General features: G+C 59.9%; 1 protein-coding gene and 1 long non-coding RNA gene across 3 annotated transcripts in view; one reads left to right on the top strand and one right to left on the bottom strand.

Annotated features, from left to right (window-relative positions):
* LOC131483243 (uncharacterized) overlaps positions 1–22,128 on the top strand; it is a 148,177-nt gene that overhangs the window by 60,715 nt on the left and 65,334 nt on the right. The window lies entirely within an intron of this gene.
* LIMK1 (LIM domain kinase 1) lies at positions 1,830–20,950 on the bottom strand. Of its 2 annotated transcripts, XM_004587006.4 has the most exons (16): positions 20,656–20,950; positions 19,003–19,099; positions 12,213–12,351; positions 11,871–11,980; positions 10,763–10,969; positions 8,371–8,476; positions 8,091–8,263; positions 7,815–7,998; positions 7,176–7,262; positions 6,791–6,922; positions 5,521–5,580; positions 4,919–4,984; positions 4,307–4,463; positions 3,558–3,613; positions 3,144–3,301; positions 1,830–2,997 (listed from the first exon to the last, which is right to left on the bottom strand). In XM_004587006.4, the coding sequence occupies exons 1-16, from the start codon at positions 20,708–20,710 to the stop codon at positions 2,835–2,837; spliced, it is 1,950 nt and encodes a 649-aa protein (XP_004587063.1). In that variant the 5' UTR covers positions 20,711–20,950; the 3' UTR covers positions 1,830–2,834. The 2 variants fall into 2 exon arrangements, with proteins under 2 accessions (XP_004587063.1, XP_058536844.1); XM_058680861.1 differs by lacking the exons at positions 19,003–19,099; positions 20,656–20,950 and adding an exon at positions 14,647–14,760.

The following is a 22,128-nucleotide window of genomic DNA, read 5'->3' as shown; positions in this document are numbered from 1 at the left end:
CCACTGCTCCTGATGCCACCCCAGGAAGGAGGAAGTGACAGCTCAAATCGTTGACCCTGCCCTGCCATTCGTGTGATGACCTGCATTGTGTTCCCGGCTTCTGGCAGCAGTGGGCACACACAGAATGATCTAGAAAGAGAACCTGCCTGTCTCTGCTTCTCCAGTCAACAGACTCCTAACCATCTAACCCTTACCCTCTCCTGAGTGCCCTTATTTAACAGTCCTGAGGATGCTGAAGAGGACTCTACATGGCCTGAAGGGGTACCATGTTTGGACTGGATCTCAGTGAGCCACACGGATGAGGGTGGTGGTCCTGGGCTAGCTCCTTTTCCAGGAATGACACCTCTGTGCATACAAGATCTTTGTCTTTTATAAAGGTTAATGCTGAGTAGTACCTGGCCGTGGCTCAAGCATGGTCATGGCAGGGTGTGTGGTGTGGTGTGTGTGTGTGTGTAGCTACAGTGGGGTCTGTGTTGACAAAGCCATATTCCATTTCCCAATCTTCTCTGCCAGTGATGGGGGAATGGAAAGGTGGGAGAGGAGGGATTTCCTGCTTCTCCCTGCTCTGCAGTGCTAGTGGACAGCAGCAGGAAGGCCACGCCAGCATCTGCTCCCAGAGCCCAGCCCTTCCCTTAACACACACCCACAAGCCCAGCATTGGTTCCCTGGCAGTAGACAGGCAGAAGGCTCCTTCCTGTGAGGTCCTGGTTGTTCTCAGGTGCGTGGTCCCCAGAGCTGAGGTGCCCTCCAAGCCTGGATCATCAAGGGCAGTGGCACCTGGGCTCGAGGCAGCTTGCTCCTGAGGGTGGTAGTGAGGATGCTCAAGGGTCCCGTGATTCCCATCCTGGGCAGGGGGATGGACCGAGCCCCAGATAAACATCCCAGAAGTGGATCCTCCAGTTCCCATCAGACCTGCTATAAACAGCAGCGGCCTCTGTCTGTATTTTAGCAACTTCTAGGGAGACTCCAGACCCCTACCTCCTATAATCCCAGCTACTCCCAGATCCTCAGCAAATTCCACCGACCAGAGGTCATGGTTAGGTAAAGCCACCAAGTTCAGGGAAGACTCGTCACCCAACATCAGCAAAATCCTTTCTTCAAATGTCCCAGTCTGTGAGGTGCCACCTGCTCCCTGCAGTTTCCTATCTGGGCACCTGGGCATCCAAGCGCAAGGCAGTGGGACCTTTCCATGGGAAGATAAATGCAGCAAGAACGAAGGCCCTACATCCCCTGGGACAGACACCCACCCTACCTACCAGATTGCTCCTTGCCCTGGCTGGGCCACCATGTCTGCTGCCCATGACACCACCATGTGTCCCCTCACTCTTCCTATCCCTCTCCAGGGCTGAGAAGCTAAGCACTGCGGCTCAAGCAACTCCAGACTCATGGATCTGGTCTGACCAGGCTTGGCCGCTGTGAGCCTTTCAGGGGGTGTAGAACTGGTTGGAAGCGCTGTCTCTCCTAAGTAAATATAGCTTGGGGTGGCTGGTGTCCTGGTGCAGTCCTGGTGTCCTGGGTGGCTGGGCACTGGTTTGAGTCCTGGCTGCTCTGTTTCTGATGCAGCTCCCTGCTAATGCACCTGGGGCAGGCATCAGATGGCCGAGGTGTGGTCCCCCGTCACCCATATGGGAGACGTGGACAGAGCTCCTGGTTTTGGCCTGGCCCAGTCATGGCAGTCATTTGCAATGCAAACAGCAGATGAAAGATCTTCTGTGTCTATCTGCCTTTCAAGTAAAAAATCAAAGATCTCAGAAAACAAAGAAAACATTCAATTCCTTTCCTGTGCGGGCAGGGTCCCTGTCCCCATGCATGGCCAGGCAGGACCCACATGGGGAGCACAGAATTGATTTTATTGTTCCGAGTCTGGGTTTCATTCTTGGACATCACCATTCCTGGCTTGAGAGGGGGTGAGGGGGAGTGGTCAGAGTCCCCTGGGGCCCTTCCGGAATATTCTCGAGGTTCAAAGTGCAATGAGAAGGCTTCACAGTTTTAATACTTCTGAGATGCTCAACTGAGGCAAAGTGACAAAATGGCCCTCCCACCCCCACCCGCTGGGAAAAAAAAATAAACCCCCTAAGTGCCCTCCCGCCCCCAGCAGCTGCTGCCGCAGCCGTTATGAAAAAATAATACAAACTCTTCTTAAAAAATAGATTACACAGAAAGAACCCAGAGGAAGAGGGGGAGGTGAAGAGAGGGGGTGGGGCCACTGAGATGAACCTCAGTGGGGCGGGGCTGCTGGTGGACAAGCCCCATCCCCTTGGCTCTGCTCAGCTTCCTGGGCCCAGGCGCCCCCATGCTCCCTTCTCCCATAACCAAACTCCGCTTCACCCCGAGGCCCAGTACCTGCTTCCCACTAAAGTGGCTTTGATCAAGAAATGAAAATGGCCCAAAGCGGGAGAAGGGGTTGCTGCCTGGTGCGTGGCACAATCAGGGTGGGATGGGGTGGGGAACTTATGTCCCCAGGGCCCTTCCCTGCTGGGGTGGGGGAGGTGTGGACACTGGTCAGTACCTGTTATTTCCAAGAGTCACCGTGGCCTCTTCCTTGACACACGGCACCCTCCCAGGCTGGGCTGGGCTGGGCATGCACCTGCAGCTGCCTCCCAGCCTGGGGTCATGGCACAGCAGCGAGCAGGGCAGCCAGTGCAGGGGCTGGCCTGTGGAAAGGGCATGGACTCACACTGAGGCTCCCTTCCCCCAGCTCATGCAGGGACACTGGAGGGCAGCCCCTGCCAGACAGAGGTAAGGCGGAAAGAGGAGGGCTATGGGGTGTGCGGCGGCATTGGCAGGCAGGAGGAGAGGCAAGGCAGGGCCTGGCCTGGTGGTGGTGGGCCAGGTCAGTCGGGGACCTCAGGGTGGGCTGGCAGTCCACTCTCGCCACGCCGGTAGGTCTCCCAGAATCCCCTGTCCAGCTGCTCCAGCTGCGGGCCCAGGGGGAGGTGGCCGGCCAAGTGCATGCGCAGGGTTTCCAGCCACTGCTCCAGCTTCGTGAAGGAGGGCCTGGGGTGACGGACAAAGTGGCTGCTGGAGCTGGCTCTTTTGGGGAGGGGGTGAGTGGGGACAGGTACCACCCTGGAGGCTGCCCCAGGCTGGGGTTCAACACTCCTCCCAACTGGACCCTGCCCTGCCCTGCCCTGCCCTCTTACCTCTTTTCAGGATCCAGGTCACAGCAGCGCACAGTGATGGGGAAGAAGCTTGGGGGGCAGTTTGGGGGGCAGTAGCGGTCCAGAAAGCCTCGAACATTGAGGCCAAAGTCCATGGTGCGGGGCAGGTAGTCAGGGTCGGCATTCACACGTCCGATGATCTGCACATGGTCAGACCTGGTGGTTACTGTGCGTGGTTTCTGGACTAGGAGGCTCTCATACTGGCCCCAACCCAGTCACACCCATATACCCTACTTGCTGCAGGCCCCTGTCCACAGCAGTCTACCCAGCTGGCCTGCAGAAATGGAGGTGAGGGTGGAGGGACCGGGAGTCCTCAAAGTGGTGGGTAAGGGAGGCTGGAGAAGAGCAGGTTCTAGGCCTTTTCCTGGGATCTCTGCTGCCCACCTTGGGACCTACCTCACACAGGACGATCCCAAAGGAAAACACGTCCACCTTCTCATCATAGCTGCGACCTGGACAGAGGGACTGAGTGTCAGCAGGGGTGGTGGGCCAGGGATGACCATGATGAGGGGACAGGCTGAAAACCCAGTGAGCTCAGGGATGTCCTGGTCCGAGAGCTGGGGTGGCCTACCTGGCCCCAGCCCAGATCAGGTCTAAGTGATAGCCAGAGGCGCACAGTAGTGTGTGGCCCTGGGTAGGGAGCTGTGGGAACTCCAAGTCCTGTTGGCTGTCACCTGTTGCAGGTCCCTGGGAGAGGACATGGGCTCCCCACTGGTCCCTAACACTGCCAAGTCAAGTCCCAGGAACCTGTGCCTGCGACTCTCCCAGCCAAGGGGTCTTTGCAGATGACATACAGCTAAGGGCCCTCAGATGTGGGCAGTCTGGGCTATCGGGGCCTGGAGGTGGGGTTGGTGGTAGGACCATCACAGGTGTCCCAGGGAGGGCAACATAGTCAGGGCAAGGGGCAGTCACAGGCCCAAAGGGGTTGAGACAGTTAGGGCTGGGACGAGTGTGGTTTGGCTACTGGGCCTGAGGCTGGACTTGTGATTCTGGGAGTCATTTGGGACTGAAGTCACCCAGGGCGTATGGCAGCCCCAGGCAATGGCCACTGGAGCCAAGGTTGCCCAGAGAGGCGGCAGCTGTATCCAGGGGGAGCTGGGGCTGAGGGTGGGGGCGTCCCCAGTGGGTGGGACCAGGGGTCTCACCATTGATCATCTCAGGTGCCATCCAGTAGGGGTTGCCCACCACAGTGTAGCGCTTCCTGCGGTCTGGCTTCTTGAGGCTGCGCAGGTCTTCGGCCTGTGTCTTCTCGTCCACCATGAGCCGCGCCAGCCCGAAGTCAGCCACCACCACATTCTTGTTCTGAGGTGCAGGAAGAAGCCAGGAAGCAGATGTGAGCAACTGAGCCGTGGTCCCTAACAGCACTGCCCGTGCTGACACCCATACAGGGCGGGAGTGGGAGGAGGTCAGGGCCCTGGACATCAGAGCCAAGGTGGGTTGGGGAGGACCCTGGGCACCTCACTTCTAGCCCCAGGTTTCGCTGCTGTTTGGTAGGCATCAGGAGGATGAGGACCTGGGTGTGGCAGATGGGGAACCTTAGCTGGGGTGCGAGTTAAGAGAAGGTGTCCCATGGGGTAGGGTGGGAGACCTTGAGCTGCTAGGGGGCAGTGACATGCAGGACAGCGAGGCTCCTGGAGGGATGTGTCCAGCACAGCTGCGTGCATCTTGGGCTCTGTTGCCTCAGGGGTAGTCCCAGGTGGCAGGTGGGGTACAGAGTCTTGCTCCAGGGTGATCTCTCCACCCCAGAGACTGCTCACCTCTCGCACCAGGCAATTGTGGGAGTTGAGGTCCCGGTGGATGATGTTCATGGAGTGGAGGTAGGCCTAGGGATGGGGAGAGAAAGAAGAGTTGCAGCAGTCAGGGGTCACTGCACAGAGGAATCCCCCACATCCCGCCAGCCTCAGCCTTCTCCACAGCTGCCTTGTGGGCTATGTTTTTCTTTTTCTCTTTTTTAAAAAACATTTAATCAGAGGCAGAGACAATGGAGATTCCCCCAACCTCACCATCCGCTGCTTCACTCCTCCAAACTCTTCTTGCCAACACCTAGGGGCTGATGCTGGGAATGGCATCCGGGTCTGCCACGTGGGTGACAGAGGTGCAACCATTTAGACCACTACCTGCTGCCACCTGCTGCCTCCCAGGGTCCCCGCTGGCCCCAACCCAGTCGCACTCATGCACCCTACTTGCTGCGGGCCCCTGTCCCCAGCAGTCTGCCCAGTTGTACCGGTACGCCAGCAGCAGCGGTCAAAACCAGGAGGCTCCGACCCGAGACGCCAGTACCCTGAGCTAACTAGGCCCGCACCTGCCCTAGAGGTGGCTCAGGGTGTCTGAGAGTGGGCGGGGGGGCCAGTTCACTCACCATCCCCGACGCGATGTCCTTAGCAAAGCTGACCCTCTGACTCCACGGGTACTGACTGTCCTGTGGCGGGAAGGAGGGATCAGAGAGAATGGCCAGAATGAGCTTGGTAAGGCTGGGAGCAGCGTGAGAGACTGTCTCGCAGGGTCTGTTGTGCCCCGGCTTCTGGGGGTGTGTGAGCAGCTCAAGGCGCTCTTTCCAATAGGTCCCCTATTTGCCCCTTCAAGGGGATTGAATGTTCCGTCAGAATTGTCGGCCTGCCTTGGTGGCAGAGTGGCAGCCCTTCACTTGTTAGGGCATAGTACATAATCTATGCACACCCTCCTGAGGTCTCGGATCCTCCCTAGACAAAGCCTAGGTCAAGGTCATGTGAGTGGTCGACAGGACCTCTCTAGGGGACAAGGATAAGGGAGGAAAAAAGCCTACAGTGTTTAGGATAAATGGCATCTTTCCCAGCCCCCAATTTGGTTTCCCCGCCCCCACAGTTGGTTGAATCCAGAGCCATGGATTATTACTTGTCTTCTAAAAATCTCTTCCAGTTTCATGGTCATAGGCAGGCCAAGGGCGGAGGCGCCAGGAAGCTGCCCGCAGTGGGCCAGCACCAATCCCTCCTGCAGGAGAATGGGGCTCTGGGTGCCAGGCCTCATTCTCTGGTCCTCTTCCCACTTGAAGCCCTCAGGGGACAGGGCTGGGTTCACAGGGAACCTGATTTGTAGAGGTCCAGAATTTCCAAACTGGTCTATACTCTGACCACAGTCCCCCTCTGAGAAGTTACACCCCTCAAGAGTGACTGGAGGCTGCAGGAAGGTCCCAGGGTGACTTGTCAGCGCTGGAAGGGAGGTCTGGAGCCATGGGGGCTCCGCCCTGTAAGCAAGAGAGCTGGTGGGCAAGCCCCACTCACTGATGTTTTTTTTCCCCCTGAGGACAGACTTGCATTTTCAGCCAGACCTCAAAGTGATGCATTTTATGGCTCCATGTTAAACAGGGAAACTGCTTTTGTTTTGTAAGGAAGACAAAGGTGTTCAAGGGTTGTAAGTGCAAGGTTTAAGTGCAAGGTGCTTCCCTCTTCCAGTGTCGGACCCCTGGCAGGGGCAGCTGAAGCAGCAGGTGTAACAGGCTCTGGCTAACCCAGAATGGCTGCCACCTTTACTGCACCCCGGCTTCTTCCTGGTTTGACATGGAGTGACCGGCTCCTCCCAGTGACTCAGCATTGGGGGCTCCTAGCCCCCTGCAACTGATCCCTCCGCAGAGGGACTCTGCCCAGGACCCTCACCATGCTCTTGATGATGCCCCGCAGGGTGCCGCCCTTGATGTACTCGGTGATGAAGTTGAGCCTCTTGTCCTTGTAGAGCACCCCGATGAACTTGAGCACGTTGGGGTGCTCCAAGCACCGCATGACTTTGACCTGATGGAGGACACCCAGGCTGGGCCCCACAAAGCGCCCAACACCCAGCCTGTGTCTCCTTCTCCCTAATGCATCCCAGTAGGGGCCACAGCCAGTTCTCCCCGCTCCCCACTCCCGGCTGGGCTGTTCCCACCCCAGGACCCGCCCAGCAGACACTTTCTCTTCCTCCAGGGCCCTGTGCACCTGCTCACAATGGGGCCCTGGTGGCAGGGCGTATGTGGGGGGATCTCCCTAGGAAGCAGGTGCCCCCTACCTCCTTGAGGAACGTCCTCTGGGTCTCCTCATCGAAGCGGATCAACTCCTTCATCACCATCACCTCGCCCGTCTCGCGGTGCGTCACCTGTGTGGGGGACACAGGGGCGCGTATCTTGAGGCAGAGACTCTGGGGAGATCCCAATCCTACCCCAGGACCAGGCTTTCCTGATGGCCCCAGAAGGATGACGCTGAGGCGCCAGCAGTTTCCTGACACAGTCCAAGGTCACCCCTTCGGCAGGGAAGGGGGGACTGTGGGGACTTGGGTTCATGACAGCCTGGCCCAGGGCCAGTTCTCTTTGTGTTCACACAGCAGCTCCCCCAGAGGACCAGGGATAGGAGGCTGTATGGACACTTGGGCAGGCTAGCCTGCACCTTCTGTGTTAACTCTGATCCCTGCAGCCTGGTCCCAGGCAGCTGACGTCAGAGCTGAGGAAGGTGCGCAGCAAGGGAGTAACCACACAGACCATGGGGCAGCCTCCTGCCCGGCAGGTCCCGTCCTCCCCTGATGAGCTCAAGGAGGCCACAGCAGAGAAGGAGAAACAGGGAGTCCAGATGTTTTCCTATCCAGCCTCCTGCCAGATTCCTGCAGAGCCTACTAGGACCTGAGGGAGGCCCGAGGACTGCACCCAGTCCGTACCTTGATGGCCTGGCCGAAGCAGCCCTTGCCCAGCACCTCCCCATGGATGAGGTCTGACGGGCGGAAGATGCGGTGTGGCCGGCAGACCACACGCAGGGACTCCGAGCGGCCCAGGTCCCTGTGCTGGGAGGCCGGGGAGCCCAGCGAGCTGGTCCCTGGAGACCTGTCGATGCTGCAGCTCCTCCTGGGGGAAGACATGGAGCACCTGGTGCTATAGGGGTGGGGGTGGGGGACCCTCCAATGGAGAGTGGGCAGTAGGTGCACAGCTTCACTTACAGGACGGGTTTCTGGCGGGAGGCACTGCCTGCCCCACTGCTGCTGGGAGTGTGCGTGGCCGGGGAGTCCAGGGGACTGGGCTCGGGCCCCAGCCCATGGCCCAGCGAGTCGTGAGGGTCATGCTCGAGGGTCAGCTGTAGTAAGCGGCTGGTCTCCTGGATCAACAGGTCAATCTGGGGAGAGTGGGGTTGGGGATGGATAAATCCTTTAAGGTGTTGGGAGTGAGGGAAGGGGTGACCACCTCTAACCTGGTCCCTATCCCGGCCACAGGGATCCCTACCTCATCCAGGGGCACGTTCCGGATGGGTGTGCCATTGATCTCCAAGATCCGGTCTCCAACGTGGATGGAATTCTTCACATCGGGGCTCATGCAGCCCGGGTCCACTCTGCGGGAAGAGCAGCAGTCAGATGTACACCCGCCCGGATCCCCTGGAGCCCCAGATGAATGCCATGACCAGGTGGATCACATGGGGTTTTCAGGTGGCAATTCTCCAGGTATGGTGGGAGGAACTCAGCAATTGCTGACTGATGTTTGCTGCGGGTGGGAATGGGAGGCAGCTGGCTCACCTGCAGGCATTTGCCACCCTGTGCCAGGCAATCAGCTGCTCCTAAAAGAAGGTCACGTCCACCATGGAAGACAGACACTGCCTGCTGCGTTCTAGGCAGACGAGTGTCCCGAGATGAGGCCATGGTGCCCAGTCTTGCTGTGCTGGCAGGTGGCGGCTAGCAGCCTGCCCAGAGCCATGGCTGCAGGTGGAGTCTGTGACGTGCTATGGCAGGTGACGTCACACCAGCTCATAGGACAGCCCTTGTGTGGTGTGGGCTGCTAGCAGCACCAGAATCCCACAGCGGCACTGCAGCTTGGAGTCCCCGACTGCTCTACTAGTTTTTCCTCTTCTTCTTTAAAGATTTATTTTGTTTTCATTCGAAAGGCAGATTTACAGAGAGACAGCAAGACAGAAAGACAGAGAGATCTCCCATCCACTGGTTCATGCCGCAGATGGCTGCGATGGCTGGAGTTGAGTCAAGCCAAAGCCAGCATCTTCTTTCAGGTCTCCCATGTGGGGCCAGGGACCCAAGGACTTGGGTCATCTTCCCCTGCTTTCCCAGCTGGATTGGAAGTGGAGCAGCAAGGACTTGAACTGGGACCCATATGGGATGCCGGTGCTACAGGCAGATTTCCTAATCTAGTTCCCTGCTAACGTAGCTGGGAAAGCAGCGGAGGATGGCCCACGCGCTTGGACCCTGACCCCATGTGGGAGACTGGGATAGAGTCCCCAGGCTCCCAGCTTTGGTCTGGCCCAGCTGTAAGCCCACTTGAGGAGTGAACCAGTCAATGGAAGATCTGAGTTGCCTTTTCTCTCTGTAACTCTACTTTTCAAATGGAAGGAAGGCAAGGAAGGGAACGAATGAACGAATGAATGAGCATCTCACTGGCTCCCGGTTTGTGTTAAGCAATCACTCAATCACTTGTCAGTCTCATGGCAATCACTGAGAACAGTTTCTTTCCTCCTGGTTCTTTTAAGGACTTTTCTCTTGCTTCCTGTGCAGTACAGTGTCTGGCAAGGCCATGGATGGACGTGTTTCTGTTTGGGGTCTTTAGGGTTGGGGTCTGTGGACTGGCTGCCGTCAGCCCACTGGCCTCTCCTCACCCAGGCCCCGTGGGTGCTCCTGGGATGCCAACTGCCTCATGCTCAGCTCCCCTCACCCTGCCCTCCACCTGTTGGAACCTCTCTCTCACAGCTTCTGTTTCCTCATCTCCCATAAGTCCTGCTCTCCTGTGGCGAGGATTTTTGCCACTGCATTCTTGCTTCCAGTCCCTTTACAGACTGCCTGTTGGTTCTTCCCCTGCTTTATTCAAGGCATCTCTCCCCCTTTTCAAACAGACTGGGCATCATTGTCTTCTGTCATCTGCAGCTCCCAACATCTGGGCGCTTGGCGGGGCCAGCTCTGCCCTTTGCCTGCTGCTCCTCTGGGCACCAGCTCCAGGTACCTGTCCTCTCATCCATGCCTCCTGATGAGGAACTGCTCAGTTTCCAGGGGGCTCTCATCCATACAGTGGTCCTGAGCCCGGGGGTGCACTCCCTGGGGCAAGGCACTGTATGTGAGCCTCTCAGGGCCTGGGGATGCTGCCACCAGGATTCTCAGTCTACATTTCTGAGTTTGCCTAGGTATTTTTTGAGGCACCGTAGTATGTACCCATGTGGCCTGCAAACCCAGGTTGACAAAGTCTTTGGGGACCAACCCTCATTTTCCATTCAGGCTCACACCAGCTTACTTAGCCAGAGAAGGGTTTGTCTCTCACTGACCCTCACCCTGAGGTCCCTCTAGGTCCCAGCTTTCTGGGAGAAGGACATGGCCTCTTCTTGGCTTCCTAGAGCCCCCCTCTTCTCCCTGGGCCATGCAAAGTTTGGAAGGAAAGTTCAGCATCAACTGATCCAGCTTTGTCCTCAGGAGCAGCCCCAAGTGTACTCTCCTGTCAGCTGGTTTTGTGTTCTGTCTGGCATGTGTAAGGGTTTTCTGTACTTGGCACACCTGCACCAGGGTCCTGGTATACCAGCTGTCAGAGGGGGCCTCTGGCTGCATCCAAACACCAGGTATTCTTGGGGGTCTCAAATGCGGGACATTTGTTTCCCGGCCACCCCCAGTGGCTGCCCCTGCCAATCACTCACCCCTGGACGCGGACGGTGTGGGAGTGCTCTGTGCCACAGCCCGTCGGGCCGACAGGGGGGTCGATGGATACCGAGAGGCCACGTTTGCCATGTGTTGAGGCTGGGATGGACACGAGGGTGACGGTGTGGGGCAGGTGGGAGCCGGGGGAGTCGGGCAGGATCTGCTCAATGACGGGGGTCACCACAGTCTGGTAGTAGCAGTGCCCACTGTGGGGGAGAGGAAGAGGGTGCGTTAAGTCCCCGCCCCCCATAGCCCCAGGCCACCCCTTCCATCCCCCACCAACTTCTCTCCAGTGGTGGAACTGGGAGCAACAGGAAGTGAGCTGTGCTTAGCAGTCCTCACCCCTCTGTGGAGTCAGTGCTTCTGGGTTAGTCTAGGTGAGAAACTGTGGTCAGGCCTGGCTGGGGCCAAGTCCAGCCTGGGGAGGAGTGGCATCGCACTGCAGATCCAGCTAGGCAGCCCAGACTTCTAGGGCCGGAGGGCAGGGGATGTGTAGCCTCTGGGAGGGGCTCAGTGCACCTCTACCCCCGCTACTGGCTAAGTGTTTGCCAACGAGATGATTCAGGCAGGGATACGATGACTCAGGTGGGGGCGGCCGCCACCAGGCCAGCGCAGTGAGCATAGGGCCCGGGCTGCCAATCAGCCCCACCTCCCACCTAGCACTGGGGGTGGTCCCCAAGGCCAGTGAGTCATGCATGGGGGACTATATGACAGAAGAACCCTGATAAGAACTGCGTGCCGAAGGCTGTGGAGGTGGGGGGGGAGGCCGGGGCATGTCTTCCAAACACAACACCCCGAGCTGCCGCTGCCTCTGTTAGTAGGAAACTGTGATCCTAAGTGCAACTTCTTGGCAAGGCCTGGTCAGGTCAGGGACCCATGAGTACGAGTGGCAAGGGAACCCTGAACTCATTAGCAGGTGTCTGCAGCCAGGATGGCCTTGCTGGGGACCAGCCTTAAGTGTGTGTGCTAGTAGGGAGTCCATGCCTACTCTGGTGGGTGGCAGTAGTCTTCCTTCTCCATCATTCCTATGGGGCGGGGGAGGAGGAGGAGGCCCTCGGGGTGGGAGGACAGCCATGCCCAGCCAGGCGGGGGATGCCGGGCACTCACCAGTACAGCTTGGAGTGCTCCACCAGCGTGTAGGTGTCCCCGTCGCCAATGAAGGTCCCACATGTGCGACACAGGAAGCACTCCGGGTGGTACTTCAGCTCGCCGGCCACCTGGATGGGGTGGTCGCATCCCTGGCTCAGCAGCCCCTAAGTACCCTCCAACCCCTCCTCGGGCTTCCCCTGTGCTGTGGGGATGTGGCTGGTTGGCTGGCTGGGCTCCAACAGCAGTAGGAGGGCTGAGTCGGCAAGGGTGGGACTGGGAGAGGTGTGTGGGACAGCTAAGCCTGCGCATGCGCACTGGTGCGGGGTGGGGGGCAGCAGTGGGCAGCAGGGGGGTGCTTACCATGACCAACCCCTTGGTGATGTGCTCCGAGCACCCATGGCAGGACTCGCCGTAGCGGGCCCAGTAGTCCTTCTTGCAGAACAGCTGCCCATCCTTCTCATAGTACTGGTGTGAAAGAGAGGCGCTGCAGTCACAGCACCTGGGGAGCAGTGGGAGGGGCAGGTGTGGCTGACACCAGTCTTGCCACCTGGGCCACGACAAGGTGTGCCCACTGGGTGGAAGCTGGGGTGCTGGATGTGGCAGGTGAAGGGAGAGTCCGAAGCCCCTCTCCTCTTCCATGCACAACCATCTGCACGCACGGTGGGAAAGGAACAGCACACAGCAGGCCCTGCTCTCTTCTGATCTTTTAGTCTCCCCCTCCCCACCTCAGCAAGAGGGGCAGCCGGCGCCAACTAACGTGGACGGCTACATGTGGACCCAGTGGGAGATGGCACCGCAAAGCCAGCAGGTGTGGCTGGTCTGCTTTTAGAGGTGAAGCAGGTGTTGAAGTGTTGGTTCCATGCTGCCTAAGGCGCATGCAGAGGAGCTCAGCCCCACCAAGCGACTCCCAGGTCCCTGGACACATAGGGGAGAATTCCACTCAGTCTGAACCAGCGAGGATTGCAGTCAAGGCCCAAGGCTCTAGGCCCCAGCTTCAGGGGTGCTGCCAGTCATATGGGCAGGGGCTCAGAAGCAGCCCACTCCTTCCAGCTGCCCCCATCCCGCCCCCTGGAGAAGCAGTGTGAAGTGCAGGTCTGAGGCCAGGGGTCCCCTGTGCCCTATGGCTTGTAGCTGCTAGGAGTTCCGGCTGGCCCGTCCTGTTCTGAAAGGGCTGGTGGGGAGAAGTGACCTCTCTTGGCCTCTAGGTGGCATATGGGAGCTGAAGCTGCACCTACCAGCTTGCAGCTTCTCTTGCGAGCATCCAGATGGAGGTCAAACAGCAAGACACCCCTCCCCGGACCCCCTTCCCCATGCACAATAACTGCACCAGCAGGGGCACAGTGCATCTGGACCCCAGCACAGTCGTGTAGACAGCAGGCCAGGGAGTCAGGCCAGACCCATGGTGTCAGGCGGACCCTTGATCTGCGGGCAGCAAAGACAGAGGGAGGGGAACCATGAGCCCACCCCTCACCCACAGCGGCAAGTTCACTGCCTGGGGGCAGGTAATCTTCTGGAACTCAGGGTAGGGGGGCAGGGCTAGGGTAAAAGGCAGCAGCCAGACAGTGGGTGGGACACTGTCCCTTTAAGAGGATCCAGTCAGTTCCTCATTGTCTGGGAGCCTAAGGGGGTGGGGATGAGGCTGCTGCAGCTGAAGGGGGTTGGGAAAGCCCCCAGTGTCAGGTTCAGAAGTCCGTGGGTGAGGCCGTGGGTGCTCCTGTAAAGCTGCCCCCACCTCTGAGGATGTGCATGGGTGAGAGGACCTGCAGGGGCGGGGACTCCCTCACCCCATAGGGCTATGATGTCAGGGCCACAGCCCAGGGCAGGGAGTGGGCCTCTGTGGATGGGGGGAGGAGCCGAAGCGGGGAGGTCCCCCCCACCGCAGCCCCCTGCACACCTGGGAGAGGGGTCGGGGAGAGCGGTTTCCCTCAGCATCCAACTTCCTACCCACAGTTGGCCACGGGAGGGTCCCAGGGCTAGGGGCCACTTGGGAACAGCTGCCTCCCTCCCAGCGGAGGATGCTCTCCGCCTGCCGGCCCGCTGCCCGGAAACAACTCCTCCTCGGGCTGAACATTCATCACCCTCGCTGCCCTGCTGGCCATGACTCACCAGAAGGCTCTCATGCTTCGGGGGTCCTGGCTTGCACCACCAGCCTGTGGTTGCCCCGTGCCCCGGCAGTCAGTCACAAAGCACGGCTTGGGAGAGCCGTTCAGTGTGGCTCCTGCCCAGGATCAGCAGTGGTTGCTCCACCCTCCTACCACCCTTCAGCAGCAGCATCAGGGGCTCAGGGGTGTGGGGAGGGGGCCTCTGCTGATGGGGGGGACATCCAGGAGCCTTCCTGCTGCCCAGCCAGGAGTCATGGGCAGCAGGTGGGGGCACCTATCTTCATTCACCAAGGAAGCCAAGAGGGGTGTGGCCAGGTCACAGACTGCCTAGAGAAAGCTACCCCCCCTTTCCCTTACAGAGACCTCTCTAGGAGCTTGGGGTGGTCAGCCAGGTGAGGAGGAGGCAGACAGCGGTGTTGGGACACAGTGCCTGTGCTCCCCGCCCCCAGCCTTGGCCTTGGAGGAAGCAGCCATGAGCTGCAAGGCCAACCTGCTGGGGAACGCGCAGGGGGAGCTCCCCCTGCAGCCTGCTGGCCCACACCGAGCACCTAGTTTCAGTTCTGTCTCACTGCAGCCAGCCAGGGCCTAGGTGGCTCAGCCCCACAGGGCCTGGAGGCCTGGCCCTCACCAGGGGGGCCTGGCCTGGTGCCTGCAACGGATGGGGTCGGGGAGGCTTGAGGCTGTCCACTTACTTAGGCCTCCGGAGGCCGGGCCTTCTCCTCAGGGTGCAAGCCGGCAGCATCCTTCGAGGAGCCTGGCAGCAGAGCAGGGTGGCCTGAGCAGTGCTTCCCTGTACTGCTGTGCAAGGGGCTCAGGATTGGAGGCTGCGGAGGGTGGGGCCAGTGTGGCCACACCACTGGGGAGGAGGACCCAGCACCCCGGGGTGCAGCAGGACATGGTCTGAGGCTACAACAGGAAGCAGCTGAAAGCTTCTGCGGGGTTTTGGTACTTACTCATGGGAAGGGGGAGGGATCCAGGCTCTCACCCAGTCCTGGCATCATCAGGATAGGTCCCTATATGTGCTTTGCCCTCTCTGGGGACAAGGACCAGTTCAAGAGCAGCTGCCTCTTCCTCCGCAGTCCCTAAGGGAGCAGAGTTGACTTCCCAGGGATAGTTTGTCCTTCTTGACCCCAGGTCCCTGTGAGAGGACAGGCTGGCTTGCCGCAGGCCCAGCAGGTTCTCCTGGTACACCTGGTCCTGGGGGCAGCCCCTGCGCTCCTGAGTCCTGCTCAGCCATGCCAAGCACGCTTTCACTGTGGGGCCTTGCATGTGCTCCCCTTTGCACTCAAGGCGCTCTGTAGTCCTTGGCCAGTATCTCCTTGCTGCCTGGGCTGGGGCTGCTGGAAGGCCAGGGCTTCTGTGTCCCAGGTCTGCTCCTTACTCACAGGCAGGTCCTTGTGGGATAGGAGTGGGATTGTCCGGTGCTCAGCAGGTGCAACCCGATTGTGCCTGTGAATCCTAAGAGGGCACAGCGCACAGGAGGCAGCTGGGAGGCAGGCAGGGGTGTGGCAGTGCCAGCAGACAGGCTGGGGCTCCTGTTACTGGGGCCTCAATACCCCTAATGGGCCTCAGAGCCCAGGGCCTGGTGCTGGCCCCCATATCATGGCCCTGGCATGTCTCCTGAGGGAAACCAGACGGAGCCCACGGCTCCGGGGCCAGCCCAGCTGCCTCTCCTGGCCAGCAGCCACTCTCTTGGAGCAGCTGTCATGGTGTGACCTGAGCTTCACGCAGCTCTGCTAGGACTGGTAGAAGTCACGATCTAGATGTGGCTCTTCCTGCTGTGGGCCCTCCCTCTGCATGGAACCTCAGTGGCCAACCAGGCTGGAGCCCCTAGCCAGGCCGCATCCCTGTGCATGTGAAGTGGCACACCTCCTGCCCCTCCCGGGGTTTCTGTAGCCATGCTTCTCCCCGCAGCCACCCTACGTCGCAGCCCAAGCTGTCTCCCTCCATGTTCTGGCCCAGGGGCCCTCAAAGTCCTTTCCTCAGTTTCTCTGGGCCCCACGGCCAACCTCCTCCAGTGTCTCAGTGCCAGTGCTGAGGGCGCCCTCTCTCCTGCCTTCTGGGCAAGGCACTGGTGCCGTCCTGAGTCCCTCCACACCCCAACCAGCTCCTTTCGGTGCCAGGTGTAAGACTGGAGCTGCGCTTCATCAACCTGCATCCCTCACCCCCAACTCCATTCCTGCAGAAGAAATACGGGGCCTTTCCTTGCACATGCTGATTCCATATGGGTGCTGGTTCATGTCCTGGCTGCTCCACTTCCCATCCAACTCCCTGTGGCCTGGGAAAGCAGTAGAGAATGACCCAAAGCCTTGAGATCCTGCACCTGTGTGGGGGACCCAGAGGGGCTTCCTGGCTCCTGGCTCTGGATCGGCTGTTTTGGCTGTTGCAACTATTTGAGGAGTCAACTAGCGGATGGAAGATCTTTCTCTTTGTTTCTCTTTCTCTCTATAAATCTGCCTCTCCGGGCCCGGTGGTGTGGCCTAGCCGCTGAAGTCCTCGCCTTGGACGCCCCAGGATCCCATGTGGGCGCCGGTTCTAGTCCCGGTAGCTCCACCTCCCATCCAGCTCCCTGCTTGTGGCCTGGGAAAGAGGTTGAGGACGGACCAATGCATTGGGACACTGCACCCTTGTGGGAGACCTGGGGGAGGTTCCTGGTTCCCGGCTTTGGATCGGCGCGCACAGGCCGTTGCGGCTCACTTGGGGGGTGAATCATTGGATGGAGGATCTTCCTCTCTGTCTTTTCTCTCTGTATATCTGACTTTGAAATAAAATAAATAAATCTTTTTAAAAAAAATCTGCCTCTCCAATAAAAATAAGTAAATCTTAAAGTAAGAAATTCGCATGGTTGGGTCCTGGCTCTGGCTGCTGCAACCTTGAGCCAGCTGTCTGATCTACGTGGCAGTTCTGACAAGAGCTAATGCCCTAATCCTCCAAGGGGACTTCATGGGCCTCGTGCTGTGGGTAGCAGGTTAAGGCTCTGCCTGTGGTCCCTGTATCCCATAAGGATGCCGGCGTGAGTCCTGGTTGCTCTACTCCCCATCCAGCTCCCTGCTAATGTGCCTGGGAAAAGCAACAGAAGACAGCCCAAGTATATGTGGACCCCTGCATCCACATGGGAGACGTGGATGAAGTTCTTGGCTCCTGGCTTCAGACCAGCTCAGCTTCAGATATTTATGGGGTCAATCAATGGATGGAAAACTTCTTTGTCTCTTTAACTCTTTCAAATAATTAAAATAAATCCTTAGAGTTAGTTGTATGGGACCACAAAGCATTTTGGATTTTCTTGGATTTGGGGCCATCTGTATTCCTCTCATGACACAACTTGGGGGACTTCAGTCTCAATGCTAAGCCCGTCTGTGTGTCATCCACATAGCCCAAGCGCCACTTTAACCTTCCCACCTCCTTCCTGCCCCTGCCCCTCAAGTGGCACCTGTCTTGGGGGGCTGGGGTGGCATCTCCCACTCTCAGTCTCACAGTTCAGATTTGGGAGCACTTCCGTTGACATCTGATGTGCTACTGGCTCCTGCCCTGCCCTGCCCCACGCCGTTCCCTTCTGCATCTGGAACCATCTGTACCTTCAGCCTCCATCCTGGCTCTTAACTTCACAGAGCACGGCACCCTGAGCCGCAGCTGGTTCCAAGTCACACCATCTGCCCCTCCCACTCCCCTGCTCCCCGGGGCTGGCACCTGCCAGCGGCATGCCCGCCCACGGCCCTTGCCTGGTATCTCCTGGGCAGGTTCCTGTCCTGACACTCAGGGACCCTTCCACATCACCTCCTTCCTGCTCCAGCCCAAGGCATGGCGGCACCTCCCCCCCCACCCCCTGCACACAGGTTCCTTATTCATCCCTGGCCACCCTCCCCGGGCTCCTGGGAAAGGCCTCTGCCCCTTCTGGGCACTGGAGCCGGAAGCCCGGGGTGCCCTGCCCGCCTCTGAGGGCCTCCTGTGCTGCCCACCTGCCCCACTCCATCCTGGTGTGTGTGTTTCCCTCACTGGCTGTGTGACTGCCACAGAGACTCCACTTCTCTGTGTATCACTCCTTTGCCTGGCAGGATGGGCATCGCTCCAGGCCTAACCAGCTACCCAGAGGGCTAAGAGCCTGCTGGCTTGGAGGCTGGGGGAGCATCGGTGGCACTGCCTCCTCGTGCCCCGCCTCCTACTCGCCTTGAACTTTGCTGGGTTGAGCCTGCTGCCCGGAAGTCCGTCTTCCCTAGGAAATCTCCCAGCCCTACAGACCCTAGCTCCTGGGTCCCACAGTCAGTTCCAAAGCTCCCGCCTGCACCTGAGCTGCAGGCGCTCTGCTCTGGGTCCCTAGCCACCACCCTGTCCACTCACCCCCTGCCCTGGGGGGTATCTACAGGCTGGGGCTGATCTTTCTTCCTGGGGGCCTGTGTGTGCTCACAGCCTGCCTGGGGTCCAGGGACTGTGGCTCAGCCACTTGCCTTTCTCCTGGGAGCATGTGCACGCAGAGGCAAGGGCACAGCTCCCCTGCCAGGTGCTGGCAGGCGGGGGGGGGGGGGGGCGGTGGCCCCAGAGGCACCTATCCAACCAACAACAGACCGGAAGTGGCAAAACAAAAACCCCAAACCAAAAAACCCCCACCAGCACAGTGTACTAACAGAGTTCTTATCTAAGTGATAGGCTAAACAATTGCTTACACAGTGATTAGATATTGGGGATTATCAGAAGGACCGGATGGGTCACTACACACGTAATGTGGGCAGATTTCGGTATGCGAGGAACACGGATGGCCCTGGAGCCAACGCCCCGAGGCCAGCCATCCTGCACTGGTCTCTCCAGCCTCTCCTTCGAGGTCTGCAATGGTCTGCAATGGCGGGCAAGTTGAAATGTCCATTTTATAGATGGGGAAAAGAGAGGTCAAGTGAAAGTTACAATCAGGGCCGGTATATTTGGTGAGTTGGGGGCAGAGAGGGGGGTGGAAGGGTCTGGGACTTCCATAGCTACTGCTAAGGCCCAGCCTGTTCCCTCTGGCTAGCCTGGCTTCGGGCAACACAGGCTCCCAGGCAGCTGATCTGCCCTGCCCTTACCTGAAGCAATCCGCGTGCCAGTCAGCACTCAGGGCCTGGAGGTACTGGCCGTCATAGATCCTCTGGCCGCAGCTTGCACACACGGGCAACTCGCTTCCTGCGCAGGTGGAGTGGTGGAGTCAGGAGCGGCTCTGAGTGCATAAGTGTGCGCCTGTGCTGTGAAGCCCCTCCCAGACTCCACATGCACGTTGGCATAGACCCCACCCTCCACCCTGCTGCCTCTTTGAGGGACTGAGGATTCTCTTGCTGGGCCGAGCTGGAGGTCACAGGACACCTGGCCTCAGAGTCCCTGACTGAAAACCCAGCCGGGGTGGGGAGTGTACCAGAAGCCCACCTCTGCCCCAGCAGGTCCATTCTTCAACACAGGGTTGGGCAGCGTGTATGGGAAGCAAGCGGGTGGTAGGATTAGGAAAAAAAAAAGGCAGTAGTGGGGCTCTTGCCAAAGCCCCAGGAAGAAGTGCCTGAAAGGGGCCTGGCAGAGGAGGGACTGCTCCAGCCAAGGTCTGCTCCTAGGGGAATCTCACCTATGCCTGGCTTGTCCAGAGCAGCAGAGCCAGGCGCTGTCAGGCACCTCCTCAGGCCAGCCACCAGGCCTGCTTAGTCATCCCTTGGAGCTGGTGGGCCCAGGCCTGCTGCCCCCCCTCCCCTCCACCGTAGAGCTAGGAGGACACGGAGTACCAGAGAGGGCAAGCCTGGCCAGGTCACACAGCCTGGCCCCTCTGGGAGGCCCCAAGCAGGCAGGGGCTACGGTGAGGGCTCCGCTGCCCCCCCAGGAGAGGGCTGGCAGTGTCCCAGGGAGGGAGTAGGTGGGCGCCAGGTGATACTGCAAGGAAATCCCAGGCCCTGTTCTGAGAGACGCTTGAGTGTGTGTGTGTGTGTGGGGGGGGATGACTCTGAACCTCAATTGCAGTGCAGCCCTAAGGGGAAGGGTTAAAGGATGGCGAGGACCCAGCCAAGGCTGTGGCAGGCAGGCTCTGAGCTCAGTACAGAGAACAGCAAGGGTTGTGGAGGTCCCACCGCCCACTGCCTTATACTACACTGCCCATGCAGCCCCTGGCCCAGGTCCCAACAACCCGATCCCTAACTGTGCATTTGGTGGAAGACTGAGATCTAGGGAGTTAGCTGAAGGTCACAGAGCGGGACAGGCACGCAAGGAGACAATCACTGTGGCCCCAGGACTGCGGCTCCCAACCCCCATGCCACACCATCCCCTACCCAACCCCAACATACACCCAAGCCGCTCTTTCTTCTTCCTAAGCCCTCCTGGCCAGAGACTGGCTCAAGGGCCAGGCCGCCGGTGGACAAGAGCGTGAAGTCCAAGCCGACGCCAGGCCGGCAGCCCCCGGACCTCCTTTGGGGGATGCGGGAACCAGCAGCCGGGAGACGGGGGGACGGGAGTGAGGGGAGAAGGTATGAAAAGGAGTCGGGGGCCCTGGGCGTGATGCGGGGTAGCCCACCCCCGGGGGCAGCGGGAGGACCGGCGGCGGCGGCGGGGAGGGGCCTGCGGGCGGCGCCGGGACGAGCTCATCCCCCTGGAGACAGGGGCGCGGCCTCGCGGCAGCCCGGAGCCCCTACAACGCCCCCCCACCGCTCCCTTCCCCTGCAGCGGCCCCGTTCCCCGCGCCCCGAGTCCGCGCCCGCGCCCCCGCGCACCTTCCTCTCCCATACGTTCTTCCCTCCAGGTGCAACAAAGTAGCGTCAACCTCATGCACTCGGCGGGGGGCGGGGCCCGGCGGGGCCGGGGCTGCGGGGCGGGGGGCGGCCGGGCCCCCCGAGCTCACCCGCCGCCGCCGCCGGCCCGGGGAGGCGGAGGCGGGGAGCGCGGGCCGGGCCGGAGAGGCTCGGGGCTCGCCAGCCGCCGCCTCCTCCTCCTCCTCCTCCTCTCGGACACCGGCTGGGACACACCGGCTGGCGGCGCCGCGGCGGCTCGGGGAGCGCGCGGAGGGGCGGGCCGAGGCGGGGCCTGCGAGCTGCGGCACCGGGTGGGGGCGCCGGCCACCGGCGGAACGGCCCTGCGCGGCTCCGCCTCCCGGTCAAGGCCCCGCCCCTTGCGGCCCGGCCGCGGCGCTGAGAGCCTGCGCGGCCCCGCCTCCCGGTTAAGGCCCCGCCCCCGACGCCGGCCCCGCCCCACCCTCTCTGTCTTTCTTCCATTCATCTTTCTGCCCCTCCTCGCCCAGGCGGGAGGCGGCTGGGCGCAGGACACGCACAGCGAGGCTGCGCGGCCACGCCTCCCGGTGCGGACAGGCCACGCCTCCTCGGAGGCTGCCCCGCCCCTGCAGCCTGCCGTGGAGCTGCGAGCCTGCGCGGCCACGCCCCTAGGGTGACGCCCCGCCCTCCCTGTCCCTTCTTCCATTCATCCTTCCCCACCCCGGAGCGGGCGACAGCTGGACGCGTCAGCCCAGATGGGTCTCTGGGTAAGACGCGCAGAGAAACGGTCACGGTGTCCCCCACCCCGCAAAGGAGTCCCCTTTATTGCGAGTCAGCTGGAAGCCAGGAGCACAGACTGAGGTTGGAGGAGACCATGGGGATGGACACGCTGCTGCTGGTTGCCTGGGGAGCTGCGCTGGCCCCATCCTCGCCCTCTCTTCCCAGGCGGAGGGAGGAAGGCAGTGATGCTGGACTCTCGGTGTCCATGAACCAGACCTGGGAGAAGGGGACCTTTCTAGAAGGCTAGACCGCGGCAGGGGACAGCCCATCCTCCCGCTTGAAGGAAGCTGTGAATTAGCCGGGCTGAACTAGTGAACAAGAGGCAAGACGAGGCCAGGCCCTGACTCTAAAGCTATCCTGTTCCTCCAGCAGGGAGCTGGATCCCATGTGGAGCAGTCAGGACATGACCTGATGCCAATATGGGTCGCTGGCGCTGCAAGGCAAGAATTAGCCTGATGAGCTACGGATGGTCCCATTTGTTGCTTTTTTATTTTATAGGATGCTTGGAAGAGTTGGTGGGAAACAAAATTCAAAGTTATATTTATTTTGAATTCAAAGGTATATTTATTTTGGTGCAAAAATAAGTTAAGGTCCAGGTTTAAAAAACTCAACAAGTTCATGAAAATGTGTCTGATGAAAAAAACTGTGCATGAAGTTCGACACTTTTTTTTTTTGGCACCAAAGCAAACTTTTAATTCA

Source organism: Ochotona princeps, chromosome 24, assembly GCF_030435755.1.
Source record: "Ochotona princeps isolate mOchPri1 chromosome 24, mOchPri1.hap1, whole genome shotgun sequence".
Lineage (NCBI taxonomy): Eukaryota > Metazoa > Chordata > Mammalia > Lagomorpha > Ochotonidae > Ochotona > Ochotona princeps.
The sequence above is the reverse complement of the archived record's forward strand: the minus strand, read 5'-3'. Positions and strand labels throughout refer to the sequence as shown.